The 20,390-nt window shown below is 41.7% G+C and overlaps 1 protein-coding gene and 1 long non-coding RNA gene across 3 annotated transcripts; one reads left to right on the forward strand and one right to left on the reverse strand.

Annotated features, from left to right (window-relative positions):
- Window positions 1-628: 628 nt before the first annotated feature.
- Window positions 629-17,098, reverse strand: LOC146563726 (uncharacterized). 2 transcript variants are annotated; one of them, XR_014894350.1, is made up of 4 exons: window positions 16,969-17,098; window positions 6,668-6,915; window positions 5,382-6,578; window positions 629-5,223 (listed from the first exon to the last, which is right to left on the reverse strand). It is a non-coding gene; the product is annotated as an uncharacterized LOC146563726 (long non-coding RNA). The 2 variants fall into 2 exon arrangements; XR_014894349.1 differs by having other exon boundaries at window positions 629-6,578.
- On the forward strand, window positions 2,054-8,379 carry ncam3 (neural cell adhesion molecule 3). The gene is made up of 17 exons (XM_085290982.1): window positions 2,054-2,257; window positions 2,639-2,710; window positions 2,867-3,064; window positions 3,167-3,301; window positions 3,554-3,700; window positions 3,835-3,952; window positions 4,497-4,651; window positions 4,757-4,890; window positions 5,074-5,209; window positions 5,359-5,526; window positions 5,676-5,792; window positions 6,041-6,043; window positions 6,171-6,298; window positions 6,391-6,559; window positions 6,752-6,938; window positions 7,028-7,132; window positions 7,227-8,379. The coding sequence occupies exons 1-17, from the start codon at window positions 2,194-2,196 to the stop codon at window positions 7,267-7,269; spliced, it is 2,079 nt and encodes a 692-aa protein (XP_085147108.1). The 5' UTR covers window positions 2,054-2,193; the 3' UTR covers window positions 7,270-8,379.
- Window positions 17,099-20,390: the final 3,292 nt, after the last annotated feature.

The raw sequence follows: 20,390 nt of genomic DNA on the forward strand, positions 1-20,390 counted from the left end.
TCGTCACTGTATACACTTCGCTCCTTTGATTTGACGTCGCTTTCACATCTCAAACAAAAGCCTTTTTTTTCAAGGTCTGTGATCAAATGTAGCCAACAATTAACACTACCAAAGGCGATCCCAGAATACGAGCTGTTTTGCAAAGTTAAGAAATTGTTTTCTTTGCAGCAGAATGGGCATCACTGTGGTTTGTTGATCTCAGCTTCCTGCAGGATGTAAAATGTCTGTGAATGCGAGCGTTGCCATGCTGTATGTGCAGTCTGGTGCGCTTTCTTGAGAAGAATGTGACCCTCTTTAAATGAGAGGAACAAACGATGGAATGATAAAAATATCTTTCTCCATCTCTTCTTTCCCTTGAGGGCTGCCTCCCCTCACTTTCATCCGGCAGCCTGAAGGGACAAGGAGGGAACAGGGTGGAGAAGGTGAGAGAGAGGGAGCGAGAGAGGGGGAACGTGAACTTTAGCAAATGTAACTTTTTAACTGCAGATTTTAAAGAACCTAATGCCTCCTTGGTAATGAGAATAATACAAATATTCCCATAAAATGAGATAACGATTGTGTCCTTACACAATGCAAACTGAAGGACAGAGCATGCACATACACACACTGATGTGATGTAGAGGTATATTTAGCGATATATGCAATGTAAATACCGTACCTAATTTGTGCACATTGTTTATTCTGAAGAAAAATGTTGTTTTGCAGTGTTATAAAAAGTGCAAATGAAAAGATAGAAAAGAAGATAAATATGAATTAAAACAGGCCAACCCAACAATACTGGCAAACATACACTGTTAAAAAGAAATCCTAGAAAAACAGTAATATTCTGGCAGCTGGGGCGCCAAAATAATACCATGAAATAACAGAAAATAACTTTCCCATAAAAATACGGTTATTTTCAGTAATGACAATACAGTTGGTTGCCCTAATTTTACATGGGATTTTGCCTTTTTCAAGTGCTTTTAAACATTAAATTAGGAACATTTTAATGTGATCAAGCAATGAAATTACCTATAAACAAGGTCAATGAATGTGGCAATATGAATAATAATACTTAAATGTACAGAAATATACAGTTAACTTAAATAATAGTGGATTGCATGCCTGGGGACAGACTGACAGCTCGAACCGGCAACCTTCCGATTACAAGGCGAACTGCCAACTCTTGAGCCACGATCGCCCTATATAGCAATAACAATTATTATTTGATGTAAACAAAGTTTATAGGAATCATGTTATATATTTTTCCATAGCATTACATTTGAATTTAACAGTTCAATCCTTCACATAACGGACAAATATTTGTGCAATCATGATACATCTGTGAATGTATTTTAACAATCTAAATATGCATATGTACAGACAAATACATTTAAAAAACAAGGACATTATGTTTTATTACATTACAGTGATTTTACATTAATTTACATTTGAAATGTGAAATCACAGACTATTGATGTAAATTTAATGATATTCTAGAAGAACAGAACAAAACTGCAAAATACACAGTAAAATACTTTTATATTAGGACTTGTTCTTACAGTGTAGGCAGTCACATGAAATGAACTTACAAACATATAAACAAGCAAATCTACTATAATTGCAATTTTTCCCATTCTTGATGCACATTCATGGATTACCTATTAGATTGAGCTTTTCTGTGTCACACATTTTCAACTGCTCACGTGACCTATGCGCTGATAGAGCGTGCCGAATTGAATTGAACTGGCCGAGAAACTGGAGGGGAGCAAAGCAGAATGCGGTGAAAAAAATGAACAAAAGAGATAAAGATAATAGAACGTGGGGGACCATTTTGAGCAAAACAAAAAGAGAGAGATTAAGGAAAAGATGAGAGGAGCAATGATGTCATTCACTCACCACATCCCAGTTTTCTTCCTGAATGACCCAAAGTGACTCTGCTGGAGTTTTAGGAGGGATGAGAGACCATAAGTCTGTTCCCCGCCTCCTCCTCCTCATTTCCTCTCATCTCTTTTGCCCTTGTGCCCCTATATAACCACTGACATAGACCCTGTTTCTCTCAGAGTGGTGCTCGGTGGATAGGATACAGGTGTTTGCCTGTCAGTTTCATACTCAGACAGATTTATTTTTTGACTAGCTGATTTTTCTGAATTTGATTTGCTGACAGCACAGTTGTCGTTTGAAAGATCGGTAATCTGCAGACAGGTGAGCAAGATGAACCAACCAACTCGCATCCTGACATTGGCCTTGCTGCTCCTGCAGCTGATGGACAGCATAGGTAAGATCTGCTGATGTTTTTAATGATTTTGAAGTGGAAATGCAGAGTTGTCAGAGTGGGAAAACTGAGACTGTGGTCTATGAAAACTGTGAAGTGTAAGGATGAAATTATTCAAGAAAACTATGCTTTATTGAGAGACACATCCACAGAGCGTTGGAGTGTTTGAACTGGATTTACTGGGGAGAGATGTGTTGTGCATGTCATTCAACTGCTGTCTGTTAAATGTTTAACAATGAACTAAAAAGTCCTGATAGGTGATTTAGGAACAACAGTGTTACTGTGTTTGCTTTGGATGAGATGTTGCTCTGTGTTTTTCTTCTTCCAAAGAGAGGAAAAACATCCCAGACTAAAACCAATCTCCTCTCCTGTCTTCTCCTCCAGATGCTAAAATGAGCATCATTTCCACTAAACTAGATATTAAAGTTGGAGATGAGATCTTGCTGTTGTGTAAAGGTGAGTCGTTTATATTTCTTATCTAATTGAAACGATTCAGCATGAACATATTTTGCAATCCAGCTTTATACTCTTGTGAAGGTATTAAAATAAGGCTACAAATTATATTTTTTTCCCCTCTCTTTTTCTTTTTGACCTTCTTGTCTCTCCTCTCAGCTGGAGCAGAGGGAGACATAACCTGGCAAAAGGATGGGGAGGACATAGATGATGAAGAGATTGTGAATAAGTTGGACGAGGCCTCCTCCAAATTGGTAATTAAGAAGGCTACAATGCAGGATGCTGGCAGGTACACCTGCCACTGCGATTTTGACAGCGGACATAAAGATGATGCTCAGATACAGCTGTTTGTTTATGGTACGTAACAGCTGGCGGCACTTTTTCCATTTAAACTTTAAACTCAGTAAAATGTATGCTAGGACTTGTTGCTTTATCCTTAATCTTTTCCTCTTCTGTCAGATGGGCCATCCTTTGGAAGCACTAAGACCTACCATGAGTTTCTGGAGGGTACAGATGGGCTGGTACCCTGCCTGGTGACTGGACAGCCACAGGTGGATGTTCAGTGGTTTAAGAACCAGCAAGAAATCTCTAATGGTAAGAGCAAAAAATGGGAACATAGGACCTGATGCTACCCTGCAATATGAAGGCTTGCTTTGTGATTTAAAAAGAGCGTTTTGTGAACCTTTTGTGAACATTCAGTTTCCCAAGCAAACTCTCCTGTAAACTTTAGAGTCGTAATAAGCAAAAGTTAGTGTATGACTATCATAGCCAAAGCTGCTCTAATCAATATTTCTGCATCAAAATAGTTTTTAGTTAATTTTTTCTGCCTTTCTTCTCTTGCTTCAGTGGGAGGGCATATGCGTAAGCAGTCTGATAACACGCTCCGTATTGAAAAGGTGAAGAGAGAGGATGCTGGGACATACGTGTGCAGAGCTCAGATCAGAGGGAGGCCGTCAATCTTTATGGAACTCTCTGTTTCTGTTGTTGTCAATGGTAAGTGACTGTTTTGCACCAACACATTCATGAGGCTGAATTATTATCATCACTTCCTCATTGAGTTTTAGAATGAGATTAACAAACAAAAAAACCCACCTGAAAATGTACTGAAACTCAACCCTCTCCTGCAGCTCCCCCGACTGTGAGACTGAGAGAAGAGGTGAAGAAAGTGTTGGCTGGACCTGAAACTAACGTCTCTTTGTTGTGTTTGGTGGACGGTCTGCCACAACCCAACATCACCTGGACCATGTAAGACCACATTTTATGATTTAATAATAAAAATCAAATGTATGGGCTGAACACGATCTGAGCACGTTACATCCCTCTCTCTAACGGCATCACAAAATCTCTAAGGTTAAACTTGTCAGATTTTTCACACAGTTCATCCTTTCCTTTTTATTTAATTCACATATATGCATGCTTGTCACAAAATGTAAATAATGTTGTTGTTGTTGTTGTTTTTATTGGTTTTAATTACCACCATAGCTGAGGGAAAATGTACAATCAGCAAAGAAACTGGGTCACGTTGTGTTGATGTTTGGACTAGTCCCCCTGACGCTCTCCGTCACTAATGTAGCGTGACATCTACACTGTGCATCAGCGGGTGGAGCAGAGTGCACGTGTCTAAGGGGGCTGTGTGTGTGTGTTCCTTGATTTCCAGCTTTATCTCTGCCTCCCTCTCCTGGCCTCGTTTTCTCCATTCCTGATATCTAAACAGTCTCACTATCTCATATTGCATAGCATATTAACATGAAAAAAATAAGCAATTTTCTATTTATTTCATTTTTTCCAGGCCTGTTCAGTTTAACCCCTCCCGTCATCACTTCAACTCAGACAGCAGCCAGCTGACTATACAGTCTGTTGTGAGGGAGGACTTTGGGGAGTACGTCTGCACGGCCACCAACAAGATTGCTGAGAGCAGCGCTACCATCATGCTTCATGTCTTTGGTTGGTTTGATTGTGTTTCACTTTAAAAACAGCTGTGCTAGAAAAACTCTTTTTAAATCTTGTTTCAGCAGTTTGTGTCACGATCATTGACGTGTTTCATTTCAGAGGCCCCCGAGGTGTTTGTCTCAGCAGAGCAGCAGCGTGTGTTGGTGGGTGAGGCTGTATCTGTGTCCTGTAATGTGACTGGCCATCCCCACCCTGAATTACACTGGCTCAACAAGCAAAATGGACAAACACTGGTAAGACTGTATAAACATAAATACTTAGATTCAAACAGCAAATTGTGTAGCTGAATTCAAGGACCTATATGTAAGCACTAATCCTGAATTGAAAAATTTGATAGAGCCCATAATGTTATATGGTTAAATATATGTAATGTTTTTTTAAAATGTTTTTACCTTCTGTCTTTTTCTCTCTGTCAGAGTTCAACTTCAGGCCGCGTGCGAGTGGTGGATAATGTGTTGATGATTGATGAGGTGGTGCCCTCTGATGGTGGATTGTATTCCTGCATGGCCATCAGTTCTTCTGGAAATGCATCAAGAGATGTCGCCGTATACAGTAAGACGTTGTCTCTGTCATATATGGTTAAATGGAGAAAGTGCCTTTATACTTTATTTATAACACCAGTGCATGTTCTGTTTCTTTTATATTAATTTGTGTTTTGCTGTTCCCTTTTTCATTTTTTTCATTTTACACCCTAACTTCAGCTCAGCCCGGTCCACCTCTCTACCTGTCAGTCTCTGCGGGTCCAGCTTCAGTCCACTTCTCACTGAAAACCACACCTGTGAGTGGAGGAACACCCATCACAAGTTTTGTCCTGCAGTGGAAAGAAAAACCCACAGAGCAGTGGAAGGAGAACACCGTCCCGGCTACAGGTGAAACACCTCCTCTTTCCAGCCGTGTATATGCATCAGTCATCATTTACACTTTCACCTGCTCACAAGTAAAAGTTTTATGAATGTGTGAATGAGTAGTAGGACTTGAATATGTGCAGTATCTGATGCTGTTTGTGTGTTTTTTGTAGATCCTCTTGTTATCAACCTCAAGCCGTACACTTCGTACACAGTACGTCTCTCTGCACTGAATGCAGTGGGACGTGGAAAGTTCTCTGAGACACACAATGTCCACACACAGGGAAGACGTAAGTTCTTCACACATTACCAACATATTATATAAAGCATACATTATATCTCTAATTCATTCCATAAATTTAAATAGGAGTGAATGAATTACTGGTTCACACTGTGCAGGATGCTTGCTGATGTTTTTGTGGTACTACATCCTTATCTGCCATCATTACTTTTTCTTTTCCATGTCATCTTCTTCCGTCTCCTGATATTCACTCGCGCTGTTCATCACATGATGTAATCCACCGTCATCCATCCTCAGAAGGTAAAGTTCTCACAGTTTTTTGCTAAACTAACCTGACATGCTAGTTTAAGTAAATCAGTCAAATGCAGTGATCAGGTTTTAAATATTGTTATGAATTCTTCGTGTTTTTCTTGCGTCGTTCCCACAGGTGAACCTGACAGTCCAGTTCTATCCTCTGATGAGATGAAAATAGAGAGCAACACCTTCTCTGTCCCTCTTAAACACACGGTAGATGGTGGCAGCCCTGTGTTGCAGTTTAATGTTCGATACAGACAGGTAAGAGACAGCATGAGCCTGTCTTTGTGTTTGTCTCCATCAACCCATATCCCTTGATTAAGTCCTTTGGTTGCTCTGCTGTCTTTAACCAGGATAAAGAAGAGGCTGAGTGGAAGGAACTGCAGATGCCACCTGATGCTGACTCTGTTTCCCTCAAAGACTTGGCTTTTGGCTCAAACTATCAGCTGGAAGTCTCAGCAGTCAATGCCAACGGTTCCTCCATACCTGCCACATTCAACTTCACCATCGCAGAACAGTCTGGTATGTGGCCTCTTGAGATCTGCAGCATATACGGAGCTAGAAGTTATTCTTAGAGTGTAATTTATACATTGAAAAACTGACACTCATACAAAATCACAGCAGATCTACCTGAATAATAGAATTTTCTTGTCAGAATAAAGATGTTTAATGTTTTCTGTTTGCGCATTGAGACTTTTTCCTCTCTCCCACCAGCCAAGAGCGGCATGACCAAAGGCGCTGTGGTTGGCATCGTCATGATCATCTTTCTGGTGGTATTCATTGCTGTCGATGCCACCTGCTGCTACAGAAACCACTGCGGCCTGCTCATGTGCATTGCCGTGAAGCTCTTTGGGCAGAAAGTTCCAGGAATCAAAAAGCTGGAAGAAGGAGGTGAAAAGGGGTAAGTGTTTGGAATAACCTGGAGGAGATGAAGCTTATATCATATATTTCCATGATCATAACTCATATATTTATGTGTTTTGTCTGCAGAGAAGTAAAGCTGAAGGGCATGTCCACTCTGAAAAGCAGTATGCAACAGGTGGGGGTCCCACTCAAGGAAGGGAAATGTGACAAGGCCCCACTCACCAAGAATGAGTACGTTCATTTTCTCCCACACACTGTAAATCTACACAGATATGTCATAAACATGCGTTGAGAATCTCACCGACTAATTCTTTTCGTCTCGCAGGAAAACCCAACCTGATAGAGACCTGCCCAGCATTAATGCATGAGACAAGAAAACAAAGACGGGAAGATTTCATGTACTTTACAAAGAACAGAAGAAGAAGTGAAGTAATGATAGGTGCCATGGGAAAGGGCAAACACTTTAACACTCCGTAGGGGACTGGCTGACTTTGGCCTGACCCAAACCTCTGAACGGTTTCAGTCAGTGGACAGCGATTCTTTGTGCAGCCTCTCGTGACAGCACCGTCCTCTCCTCAAGCTTCTAGCTGACCTGGTTGATACGTGACTGCAGACAGGAGATTAGCAGAAGTTTTTTTGTTACTTTGTCTGCTTTTACAGGGTAATCCTCATGTCTGTGGTTTACAGGCTAAAGCCATTGTTGTTACTTTCTAACTTTACACTTGATTTATGAAAAAAAATCATAAAGACACAACAAAGGTTTGCCTTTCACATTTGAATGTTACACAGGCGTTCATTTTGGTTTTTGTTACTAACTTTTTATTATTACTGCACTGTGGCAGCTCTACTAACTTATGTCTATGACAAAATATCCTATTAATGTAACACCAAATATGACAACTTTACCATGTGGACTATTTAAAGGGCAATATATACTAAACCTACACATAACCAACCTTAATTTAAAGTATGCTAATTTGTGTTGGTATTTATTGGGTTTAAAAGCCGTACCGTGACTAAATGAGAAATGTTGTAAAAATGAAAAACATAATTGGACTTTTTAGCCAGTTTTGTTCTCAAGCACTTTTTTAGGAAAAGTTTTGAAGCTCTGCTAGTGTCACTGACCACTTAGGGGACCTTAAAATGAGATCCCTCTTTAAAGTACCTGTAATAATAGCCGACATGTATGATATGGTTGCTAGACACAAAACTGATTGATGTAACTCATTTTTGTATTTATGACCAAATTAATGATTACAGGACGCAAGCTGTTCAAACGACAATTTATTTGAAGTATCTTCGAATTTTTGAAGGCGATGCATGTTTGTTTTTATATTATGTTTTTCACTGTACATTCTTGTAAATACATGTTACTTCTTTCTCTTTGTGTTTTATAAAAAACTTTGACTTGGAAAGCAGCTGTATGTCTCTTTTACTCACCAAATGAATGTTTTTCCCTTTTTCCTGGTGTAATTATCTCATACAGTAAAACTATGAACACTGAGAAAACCTGTTTTTTCTTTATTGACTAAGCCTATCACAGTTACATACACTGAACAAAAATATAAACGCAACACTTTTGTTTTTGCTCCCATTCCCCATGGGATGGACGTAGAGACCTAAAATTCATTCCAGATACACAATATAACCATCCCTCCCAAACAGTGGTCACAAATCAGTCCAAATGTGTGGTAGTGGGCACATCTGCTATATTGAGATAATCCATCCCACCTCACAGGTGTGCCACATCAGGATGCTGATCTGACATCATGAGTAGTGCACAGGTGTACCTCAGACTGCCCACAACAAAAGGCCACCCTGGAATATGCAGTTTTGTCTCACAGCAAAATGCCACAGATGCCACAAGCAATGAGGGAGCGTGCAATTGGCATGCTGACTGCAGGAATGTCAACCAGATCTGTCGCCCGTGCATTGAATGTTCATTTCTCAACCATAAGCCGTCTCCACAGGCGTTTCAGAGAATATGGCAGCACATCCAACTGGCCTCACAACCGCAGACCTCGTGTAACCACACCAGCCCAGGACCTCCACATCCAGCAGGTTCACCTCCAAGATCGTCTGAGACCAGCCACCCAGACAGCTGCTGGAACAATTGGTTTGCACAACCAAACAATTTCTGCACAAACTGTCAGAAACCGTCTCAGGGACGCTCAACTGCATGCCCGTCGTCCTCATCGGGGTCTTGACCTGACTCCAGCTCGTCGCCGTAACAGACTTGTGTGGGAAAATGCTCACATTCAATGGCTTCTGGCACGTTGGAGAGGTGTGCGCTTCACGGATGAATCATGGTTCACATTGTTCAGGGCAGATGGCAGCTGAGAATGTCCCAGTTCTTGCATGGCCAGCATACTCACCGGACATGTCACCCATTGAGCATGTTCGGGATGTGCTTGACCGGCGTATACGACAGCGTGTACCAGTTCCCACGAATATCCAACAACCTCGCACAGCCATTGAAGTGGAGTGGACCAACATTCCACAGGCCACAATTGACAATCTGATAGACTCCATGCGACGATGTGTTGCACTGCATGAGGCAAATGGTGGTCACACCAGATACTGACCGGTTCTGGGTCCCCAGACCCCCAATAGCGCAAAAAACTGCACATTCCAGGGTGGCCTTTTGTTGTGGGCAGTCTGAGGTACACCTGTGCACTACTCATGATGTCAGATCAGCATCCTGATGTGGCACACCTGTGAGGTGGGATGGATTATCTCAATATAGCAGATGTGCCCACTACCACACATTTGGACTGATTTGTGACCACTGTTTGGGAGGGATGGTTATATTGTGTATCTGGAATGAATTTTAGGTCTCTACGTCCATCCCATGGGGAATGGGAGCAAAAACAAAAGTGTTGCGTTTATATTTTTGTTCAGTGTATAACACCTGGCTACTATATTTAGAGAGTTTAAGAATATAATATGTTCCATTAAAAAAAAGCCCTGCATGGAAATGACTGTGCTTCCACAGCTCACTGAGCGCCATGTTCAAATTTAATGTAAATGTATAAAAAGAATGATGACATGTCTCTGCTTCCTCCCACTTTACAAAAGTGAAGCCAAAAGCTTCTACAGTCACTGAACACAACATTTATTTAGCAGTTTTTAATTCCAGATCAACCAAGTATTGACTCCAGTTGTGCTGAATGGATTTCTGACTTAAATCCTTCAAGTAAGCAAGATGTACTATGTACTATAACTCACATGACTACAGCATTAAAAACCTTATTGTTCAGTCGTGGTATGCTGAGCTAATGTTGGTATTTTGATATCCAAGCAACTTTTTTGATACCAACTTTTTATCTTTCTCGAAATCCAGCTGTGTATAAACAGAGTTAAACTGTAGTCTCAGTTGCTTTCTTCATGTTTGGATGTTTAGGATGTGATAAACTCCAGTCACGTAAACATCTGTTGACTTCTGAAGAAAACATCAGGACTAGAAAACAAAGAAAAAAGTCTGTCTGCAGATGCAGTGCTGTGTAATAGTGAGTGTGATCAGCATGAGTATGATGTGGCTGCTAATCTGAATTTCTTCTTTCATGTAATATAAAATGAGATTGACCACAGTTATGACTGATGGCAGTTTTTTCTGTACAATGTGAGAATGGCCCATCATGTCTAAGATTACACACCACCTGACAGGCAGGCCACAGTGCTTTGTTTTATATAGTGGTGAGCGGCTATGCTGTCTCTATTCCTGTTCACCTCATACACCTCAAACTGTCAGTACAGCTCTGCACTAACTCAGTGAAAGCTTCTGCTTCTGAAAGTGAAAAAGCACTGAAAACTCCTACTTTTACAGAGGGACTATTGAGAGCGTCCTGAGCAGCTGCATCACTGTCTGGTCTGATGATAACTGCACTGTATCGGATCGCAACACCCTACAACAGATAGTGAGAACAGATGAGAACATCACTGGAGCCTCTCTTTCCTCCATCACAGACACTTATCGCACCAGCTACATCCGCAAAGCCACAGGCATTTTGGAGAAACCCTCACGGACACTATTCGCCCGGCTGCCTTCTGACAAGAGGTACCGGAGCATTCGGGCCCTCACTGTCAGACTGACAAACAGTTTCTTCCCCCAGGCTGTTAGACTCCTGAACACTCAGTGACTGGACTGACACACACACACACACCCTCATACACGTCACTACCAAGCACTTATCTGCACAATTTCATACACACACAGACAGCACACCTTCATACACCAAGTTACTTTTTGCACAATGCTCAGTCATTTCTATTGCAGTTGTGTCTGCACTGTCTTGTGTCTGTAACGTTCTGTTCTGTCTTGGTTTTGTTTTTGCATTTTTTGCACATTGCACTTTATGTAGTCCTGCGTTGATTGTGTGTTATATGTCATATGTAGCACCAGGGTCTTGGAGGAAGGTTGTCTCATTTCACTGTGTACTGTACCACTGCACATGGTTGGAATGACAATAAAGCCACTTGACCTTGACCTGTCTATCTCGGGCCAGGATGTTGATATGGAGCAGTATAGATGCCTGAGCATCCACATTAACAACAGGCTGAAATGGAAGACTGTATACATTGACTTTATTCTTCAGCAATTTACACTGAACATTGAAGTTACCATTTTAATGTCTTATGATTCGATTTCTGTGGGCGGGGGGGGGGGGGGGGGGGGGGGTGTTTGTTTTTTTTAGCTCCTTTGTTTTACTTTATTTCATTTATATCTAAATAATTTAACTATTTTCTTTTGAGCATTTTTTTAAAGCTATCTTATTTATGTAACTTTTTTATAGATTGTGTTTTGGCTGATTGAGCACAATAATTTCTTACTTTCAGGAACAATTAACATATATTTTATCCTTTATATAGTAGAACTGTCCATTCATCCATCCATTTTCTTCCACTTATCCAGGGCCGGGTCGCGCGCGGGGGCAGCAGCCCAAGCAGAGAAGCCCAGACCTCCCTCTCCCCAGCCACCTCCTCCAGCTTGTCCGGGGGAACACCAAGACGTTTCCAGGCCAGCCGAGAGATATAATCTCTCCAGCATGTCCTGGGTCTGCCCCAGGGCCTCCTCCCGGTGGGACATGCCCGGAAAACCTCACCCAGGAGGTGCCCAGGAGGCATCCTTGTCAGATGCCCGAACCACCTCAACTGGCTCCTTTCGATGTGGAGGAGCAGCGGCTCTACTCCCAGCCCCTTCCAAATGGCCGAACTTCTCACCCTATCTCTAAGGGAGAGGCCAGCCACCCTTCGGAGGAAGCTCATTTCTGCCGCTTGTATTCGCGATCTCGTTCTTTCGGTCACTACCCACAGCTCGTGGCCATAGGTGAGGGTAGGGACGTAGATTCACCAGTAAATTGAGAGCTTCACTTTTACACTCAGCTCTCTCCTCACCACAACAGACCAGTACAGCGTCCGCATCACTGCGTCCGCTGCACCAATCCATCTGTCAATCTCCGGCTCCTTTCTCCCGTCACTCGGGAACAAGACCCTGAGATACTTAAACTCCTCCACTTTGGGGCAGGAACTCATCCCCGACCCGCAGTGGGTACTCCCCCCTTTTCCAGCTGAGGACCATAGCCTCAGATTTGGAGGTGCTGATTCTCATTCCCACCACTTCAGGGGTACTGCCCCTGATCTCCACGCAACATTGTAGAGGTGTGTCAACCAAGACAGCCCTACAACATCCAGAGCCTTCAGGAACTCGGGGTGGACCCCGTCCACCCCAGGGGCTCTGCCACCAAGGAGTTGTTTAACTGCCTCAGTGACCTCGCCCCCAGAGATTGGCGGGTTATCCCCTTCGTCCCCAGATTCTGCTTCCACCACGGAAGACGTGCCAGTGGGATTGAGGAGGTCCTCGAAGTATTCCTTCCACTGCCTGGCAATTTTCTCAGTCGAAGTCAGCAGCACTCCACCTGCACTGTACACAGTGCAGGTAGAGCACCGCTTTCCCCTCCTGAGTCGCCTGACGGTTTGCCAGAATCTCTTTGGGGAAGTCCGAAAGTCTGCACTGTTAATAAGAAGTTTATCAGTCCCATAGATGCTGGCCTGTTGTTGTGTGTGTGTGTGTGCAGCGGACGTTGTTATCTATCTGGGTAGATCTGATATGTTTACAACGTGTGAGAGTGTGGTGAAGAAAATTGGTTTACCAAATGTGTTTATTTGTTAAGTCCCCTGTTTTCCTTTCATCATCTCCCCAAGGCGGCTGCCAAACAAAAGAAAGAACTTCTGTCAATAGTAGAGGCCGAGATAAGACCCAAAAATACTCCAACAAACAACTTACGGTAATGCTACATGATGTTACGTGCCAGTTTGCAAACTCTGCATTTCTTTGACTAATTTCCTCCATTTAAATTTAACTAATGAGATTGTTACAATCTAAATGGGTTGACTTTTGACTAAAACCTCCCGAGTCGCCATCAGTAAACTCCACTGTATAAAAATACATTCTTTAAAACAGACGCTTTTTTCCCTTCTCTGAGATGTTTTTTTGACAAACAACCACTGATATCTGCTGCTGGCAAAACAGTGTTATATAATGACAACCAAAATAAAAATTAAGTCAAAATAAACAGGACTCAATTCTGGTAAATTTCATAATTGTTAGGTTAGGATGGAATAAAAAATGTCTGCAGATGTTTATGTTATTTCTCTATCTACAGGTAAACTTTTTGTTTTTCATAAAATGGAAAACAAGTATAACCATGTCAGAACAATTATGTGGTTCAATATCATTTACACCACATGTAATGGAAAAAGAAAAGCACCATCCATTCGCTTCCGGTCATCCTTTTCGGGGTCGCGGGGGGTGCTGGAGCCTATCCCAGCTGTCATAGGGCGAGAGGCAGGGTACACCCTGGACAGGTCGCCAGTCTGTCGCAGGGCCAACACACAGGGACAGACAACCATTCGCACTCACATTTACTCACACATTCACACCTAGAGGCAATTTGGATTATCCAATTAACCTATCCCCACAAGCTGCATGTCTTTGGGAGGAAGCCGGAGTACCCGGAGGGAACCCACGCAAACACGGGGAGAACATGCAAACTCCACACAGAAAGATCCCGGCCTGATGTTGGAATTGAACTCAGGACCTTCTTGCTGTGCGGCAACAGTGCTAACCACCGTGCAGATAAACTTATCTAATTAATCACACAGTTCATTCTTTTCTTTTTAGTTAGTTAACATATATGCATGCTTGCCATGAAAGTAAATTTACCTTCATTTTTTCCAGGCCTGTGGAGTTTAACCCCTCCCGTCATCACTTCAACTCAGACAGCAGCCAGATGACTATACAGTCTGTTGTCAGGAAGAACTTTGAGGAGTACGTCTGCACGGCTACCAACAAGATTGCTGAGAGCAGTGCTGCCATCATGCTTCAAGTCTTTGGTTGGTTTGATTGTGTTTCATTTCGAAAGCAGCTGTGCTTTAGTCAGATTTCAGACCAGAAAAACACCTTCTGTCTTTTTCTCTCTGTCAGAGTTCAACTTCAGGCCGTGTGCGAGTGGTGGATAATGTGTTGATGATTGATGAGGTGGTGCCCTCTGATGGTGGATTGTATTCCTGCATGGCCATCAGTTCTTCTGGAAATGCATCAAGAGATGTCGCCGTATACAGTAAGAGTTTTTCTCTGTCATATATGGTTAAATGGAGAAAGTGCCTTTATACTTTATTTATAACACCAGTGCATGTTACTGTTCCTTTTAAATTAATTTGTGTTTTGCTGTTGCTTCTCACTGAAAACCACACCTGTGAGTGGAGGAACAACCATAACAAGTTTTGTCCAGCATTGGAAACAAAAACCAATCACTGACAAAAAGTCATCATTTACACTTTCAACTGCTCACAGGGGCGTAATTTCCAGGGGGGTTAGGGGGGTTACAGTGTCACGCCAAATTGTCATACATCCAACTGCTCTAAGTAAAAAATTCAATCAATTCACATGCACATCAACAGGCTCCCATATCCCAACACTTCCAGTGAGACGGCAAACAACGCAAACAGAACAGACAAACAACAAAACAAAACAAAAAAAGAAATCCAAAAGAAAAGACAAAGCAGCAGAACTTCTGTCAGTGTAGCCCGGAGAAGCAGTGGCGCCCAAGCTATAAAAGTTATCAGCCACCCACTGAGGCCTACACTTCCGATCAAACAGCGTCGCTCAATTTGTTAACAAAGTAGCCCATATGAGGCTTCTGCAGAAGCCAATAAACAGTGTTGGGGAGTAACGGCATGTACCACCGTTACGTACACTCAACAAAAATATAAACGCAACACCTTTGTTACTGCTCCCATTCCCCATGGGATGGACGTAGAGACCTAAAATTCATTCCAGATACACAATATAACCATCCCTCCCAAACAGTGGTCACAAATCAGTCCAAATGTGTGGTAGTGGGCACATCTGCTATATTGAGATAATCCATCCCACCTCACAGGTGTGCCACATCAGGATGCTGATCTGACATCATGAGTAGTGCACAGGTGTACCTTATACTGCCCACAACAAAAGGCCACCCTGGAATGTGTAGTTTTGTCTCACAGCAAAATGCCACAGATGCCACAAGCAATGAGGGAGCGTGCAATTGGCATGCTGACAGCAGGAATGTCAACCAGATCTGTCGCCCGTGCATTGAATGTTCATTTCTCAACCATAAGCCATCTCCACAGGCGTTTCAGAGAATATGGCAGCACATCCAACCGGCCTCACAACCGCAGACCTCGTGTAACCACACCAGCCCAGGACCTCCACATCCAGCAGGTTCACCTCCAAGATCGTCTGAGACCAGCCACCCAGACAGCTGCTGGAACAATTGGTTTGCACAACCAAACAATTTCTGCACAAACTGTCAGAAACCGTCTCAGGGACGCTCAACTGCATGCCCGTCGTCCTCATCGGGGTCTTGACCTGACTCCAGCTCGTCGCCGTAACAGACTTGTGTGGGCAAATGCTCACATTCGATGGCGTCTGGCACGTTGGAGAGGTGTGCGCTTCACGGATGAATCATGGTTCACATTGTTCAGGGCAGATGGCAGCTGAGAATGTCCCAGTTCTTGCATGGCCAGCATACTCACCGGACATGTCACCCATTGAGCATGTTCGGGATGTGCTTGACCGGCGTATACGACAGCGTGTACCAGTTCCCACGAATATCCAACAACCTCGCACAGCCATTGAAGTGGAGTGGACCAACATTCCACAGGCAACAATTGACAATCTGATAGACTCCATGCGACGATGTGTTGCACTGCATGAGGCAAATGGTGGTCACACCAGATACTGACCGGTTCTGGGTCCCCAGACCCCCAATAGCGCAAGAAACTGCACATTCCAGGGTGGCCTTTTGTTGTGGGCAGTCTGAGGTACACCTGTGCACTACTCATGATGTCAGATCAGCATCCTGATGTGGCACACCTGTGAGGTGGGATGGATTATCTCAATATAGCAGATGTGCCCACTACCACACATTTGGACTGATTTGTGACCACTGTTTGGGAGGGATGGTTATATTGTGTATCTGGAATGAATTTTAGGTCTCTACGTCCATCCCATGGGGAATGGGAGCAGTAACAAAGGTGTTGCGTTTATATTTTTGTTGAGTGTATTTAAAATACAAAATATGAGTAACTGTCCCTGTACTAACGCTCGGAGCCGCGGACCTGTTTTATATACACGCGGAATAGTTTTCTATACGAGATCGCTGCAAAAAGTGCAGCCTTACCTAATGTCCACCTTACTGTTACTCATTTATTTTATATTAAAATTTAAGAATCTAGTTGGTATTGGTATGGCGATTATCCTTCAGTAATAGTAATAAATCACACAGCAATAGTACTTTCATGTAGTTGTAAAAAGCATGAAAAAATATTAAGTAATCCAAAGTAATCAGAATACGTTACTCTCACTGAGTAACGTAAAGGAATATGTTACAAAATACATTTTAGGGCATGTATTCTGTAATCTGTAGTGGAATACATTTTAAAAGTAACCTTCCCAACACTGCCTATAAACACACTTATTTACCACCAAGTAAAATAATAAATGACACAAAATAAACACATACCAGCCGCGATGGGAGGCTTCAGGAAGATAATCCGCAGGTGATAACATGAGTAACACCAATCAACAAAAGTACAGCCAATTCAGGCTGAGGAAGTCGCAACATGTACGCAACTCCTAACTGTAACACCCAGGGAAGTCAGGTGACCGAAAGGCCGCATGCGGATAACAACAGGTGAGCGATTCAGGGACACTCAGATGGCAGCTACTATTTATAGCAGAGCCATCTAATATGATTGGTTAGTAGTTGGATTAAAAACAAAAGTACTGCATACAGTATTCATTCTGCTACACAGAGAAGTAATGCTGAAGAGCATATCCACTCTGGAAAGTATGCAACAGGTGGAGGTTCCCACACTCGCTTATGAGGTCGGTCAGTTCACAGAGATGAATATGAAAACTGTTTAATATGCTGTAGGCTACAAACAACAAAAGAAGAGAGAGGTCAAATATACTAAAACGGTCTGATTTGGGGGTGAACCAGAGCTCTGCATTTTTGCAGTGAGAGGACGGTGGTTCTGAATGTAGCCTCTTTGTCTTTGACAGCAATGTCCACTCCTCAGGCTTCTACCCGACAACAGGGTGACTACAGGGAGGAAATTCTGCTGAATGTTTTGTTGTTTATTCAATTTGTTCACTGCAGGGGAGTAAACGAGATGAATCAATGCTGCACAGTGAGACCAGCAATTTATTTCATATCAGCAAGTTTTCTAATTATATGTCTTGGTATAAGATACACTGCTGTAATATGCAGACTCTACTTCATCATTCCTGGTACAGAAAGCTTATGTTAGTCTTTTGAAATGTAAGCAGTGAACTTCCTCAGGAAATAACTGATGTCCAAGTCTCTTTTGTCCCAAATTTGTGTGTATAAACAGAGTAAACAGCAGTTCTGGTTCCTTTCTTCATGCTTAAACAGTGATAAAAATGATAAAGTCCAGTTCTGTAAACAGTTGCAGACTGCTGAGCAGAACGTCACAACCAGAAAACGACAAGTGAAACATACATATCTTACTCTTCAGAGAAGCAAACCTGAGAAAATGTCTTTTTCACCACCTAGTGCTGATCTTTTTTTTTTTCTTCCAGTATATTGAATAAAATGCAAGGTTTTTCCCCACCCTAGTTCTATTTTTCTTAAATGAAGCTTATGGGAAGGTTCAATGTCTGCTCGCTCCCATATGCTGCCAAATAAATCTAAGATTTATCCACTTTCCCACGCTGTCAAGCTGCTTGTGTCATCGCTGGGCTAGTCCAGTCATCTTCTCTCTGCCTTTTCCCGGCCAATCAACATTCGTGTCACGTACTTAAAATCTCACTGCGCATCTGTCTTTCTCCTTCGCGGACTCCTTTGTGCAACCCACCTCCTCCCCGTCTCCACTCACTCATCACTCAAGCTCCATTCAAGCCACCTTCATCTCCACCACCAGCATTTAGGCCATCTGAGTCTAACTGCCAAACATTTATCTGTATTATTATTGTTGTTGTTATTATTAAGTCTTTGTTATTATTTATTTAGTCTAAAATATGTTGGCATAAAAATTAAAAAGGGCTATTGTAAAATTGCTAAAATCAATGTCAAATATAGATTCGATTCTTTCATTGCCTGCTCAAAATTTGCCCAAAACTTTTATTTGAGGCAATTTAATATTTCATTTTTCATGTTTTATTAAAAAGAAACTGACAGGCACAAATTCACTATTTGGGACTCAAACACAGAGTTTGTATACTTGATGTTTTGTGCTGATTAATAAAGTGTCTTGCATGCAAATGCTCCAAATTAAAGAGATGGTCCTCACCTGCATCCATCAGATAGAGGAAGAGAGGGAATCAAGATTACCGCATCCATTACTGATGAACATTTTCACTGTAGCTCTCTTTTAAAATGGCCATATATGTATTTAAATGACTTCTGAATATATGTTTAGTTTTGACCAATACAATCTGTTGATTGTTTCTTCACTTTCTGTGTATAACTTCAGTTACCTAAAAGTATTAAGACAGTAATTTGGTTTAGATTTTCACAGGTCAGATTCGGGTTGCCTGCATTATACACTGGGCTGCCATGGCAAACTATATGCTGTAGTGACATTTTTCCTCCTTCAGTGATTGGTCGCCAACAGCTTTGAAAGTCAAAGCTGCAAAGCATTTGTTAAAGATTAATTAAGATTATTTAAATCAAGCATTTTTTAAAACCTGGACAACAGTGTGTGGCTTGCTCTTTGTCCTGCAAAAGAATGCTAAAAATCCCAATTTGGGGCGTTAAAAATGTAAAAAGAATCTTTAATGCAACATCTATAATCTCTCCTTAGCACCAAGACAGATACAGTCGACTGTTCTTTCTTTTTCTGATTTCCTCTCACAACAAGTTCAACACAGGACCTACAAAAAATGCTTAAAGGTGCGACAAATGTCAAATGTTGAACTATATTTGTTAATAATTAGGCATGTTCTATGCTTTCTATTGTTAGCTAGTTCATTTACATATCTTTGGACTCCAGTCACAACTCTATCTGTGAACACTTGGTCATTATTATAGTCCATGGTTAGACCAACGAAGAAAACTAAAAACAAAGAGAAAAAACTGAATCTGCACAGAACTCTTAAGCACTGTAGTTAATATGTAATGAAAACTATCATCACAGAGAGAAGTGAACAAATAACGACAGAGGTGAAACTACTTCCCATGCGACAATGTTAGGGTGGATCATTAGATGGCAGTATTTCCCCACGATTTTAACTATTGCTCCAAGAGACATGACAAATATTCTTTTGGGCTTTTAAGTAAACATTTCAATCTGTAAAGTCTTTATATTCTTTTGGAGATGACATTTCCTGCACACATTTAATTTGTGTAGAATTAGAGCACAGTAACCAAGTCAAGATTGGAATTTGTACTTTTATTGTTTGATGAAATAATGTGGTCTTTTCCCCAGTAACCCTTGTTAGAGTCCTAAAAGACATAAATATTAAATCTATAGTCAGAAAAAACATCTACTTTATCAATCAATCAATGATTCAATCAATCAATGAATCAATCTTTATTGACAGACGTTTCGTCTATAAAAGGATCATACCCTTTTTTTAAAATTCATAACCACAACTCCATTACAGTATGGAGATTTGTTCTATTAGTACTAGTATGTTAAAATTGCGTTTGTGCTCCATTTACACTCACACTTACGCTTGAATGTTTTTCTTTGAGTAAATCACATCAAACACCCACATCCACTTTATCTTTTTTTAGCCGTTTTTACTTTTTTTTTAAATAATGAATTATGATGAGGTACCCAGTTTACCCAACAGAAATAAATACTAATTTGATGACGCACTTGAGCAAGTCAAAGTCTCGATACCTCTCGGTAGCAGTGAAAGTGGCAGCTCTATGTGTTTCAGGTCTGCACGCTAGCCACGCCCCCTGCCTGATGC

The sequence above is a fragment of the Mchenga conophoros genome, linkage group LG11 (assembly GCF_057382185.1).
Source record: "Mchenga conophoros isolate Kocher_MC1m ecotype Shallow Benthic linkage group LG11, M_conophoros_male_GT1.1, whole genome shotgun sequence".
NCBI lineage: Eukaryota > Metazoa > Chordata > Actinopteri > Cichliformes > Cichlidae > Mchenga > Mchenga conophoros.

What these genes read in the sequence shown, in the direction of transcription:
- ncam3 (XM_085290982.1), top strand. Translation starts at nt 2,194, where the DNA reads ATGAACCAACCAACTCGCATCCTGACATTGGCCTTGCTGCTCCTGCAG. An exon ending in TGTTTCTGTTGTTGTCAATG is followed by an intron (nt 3,701 to 3,834) that starts GTAAGTGACTGT and finishes CCTCTCCTGCAG; the next exon opens with CTCCCCCGACTGTGAGACTG. An exon ending in CACCATCGCAGAACAGTCTG is followed by an intron (nt 6,560 to 6,751) that starts GTATGTGGCCTC and finishes CTCTCCCACCAG; the next exon opens with CCAAGAGCGGCATGACCAAA.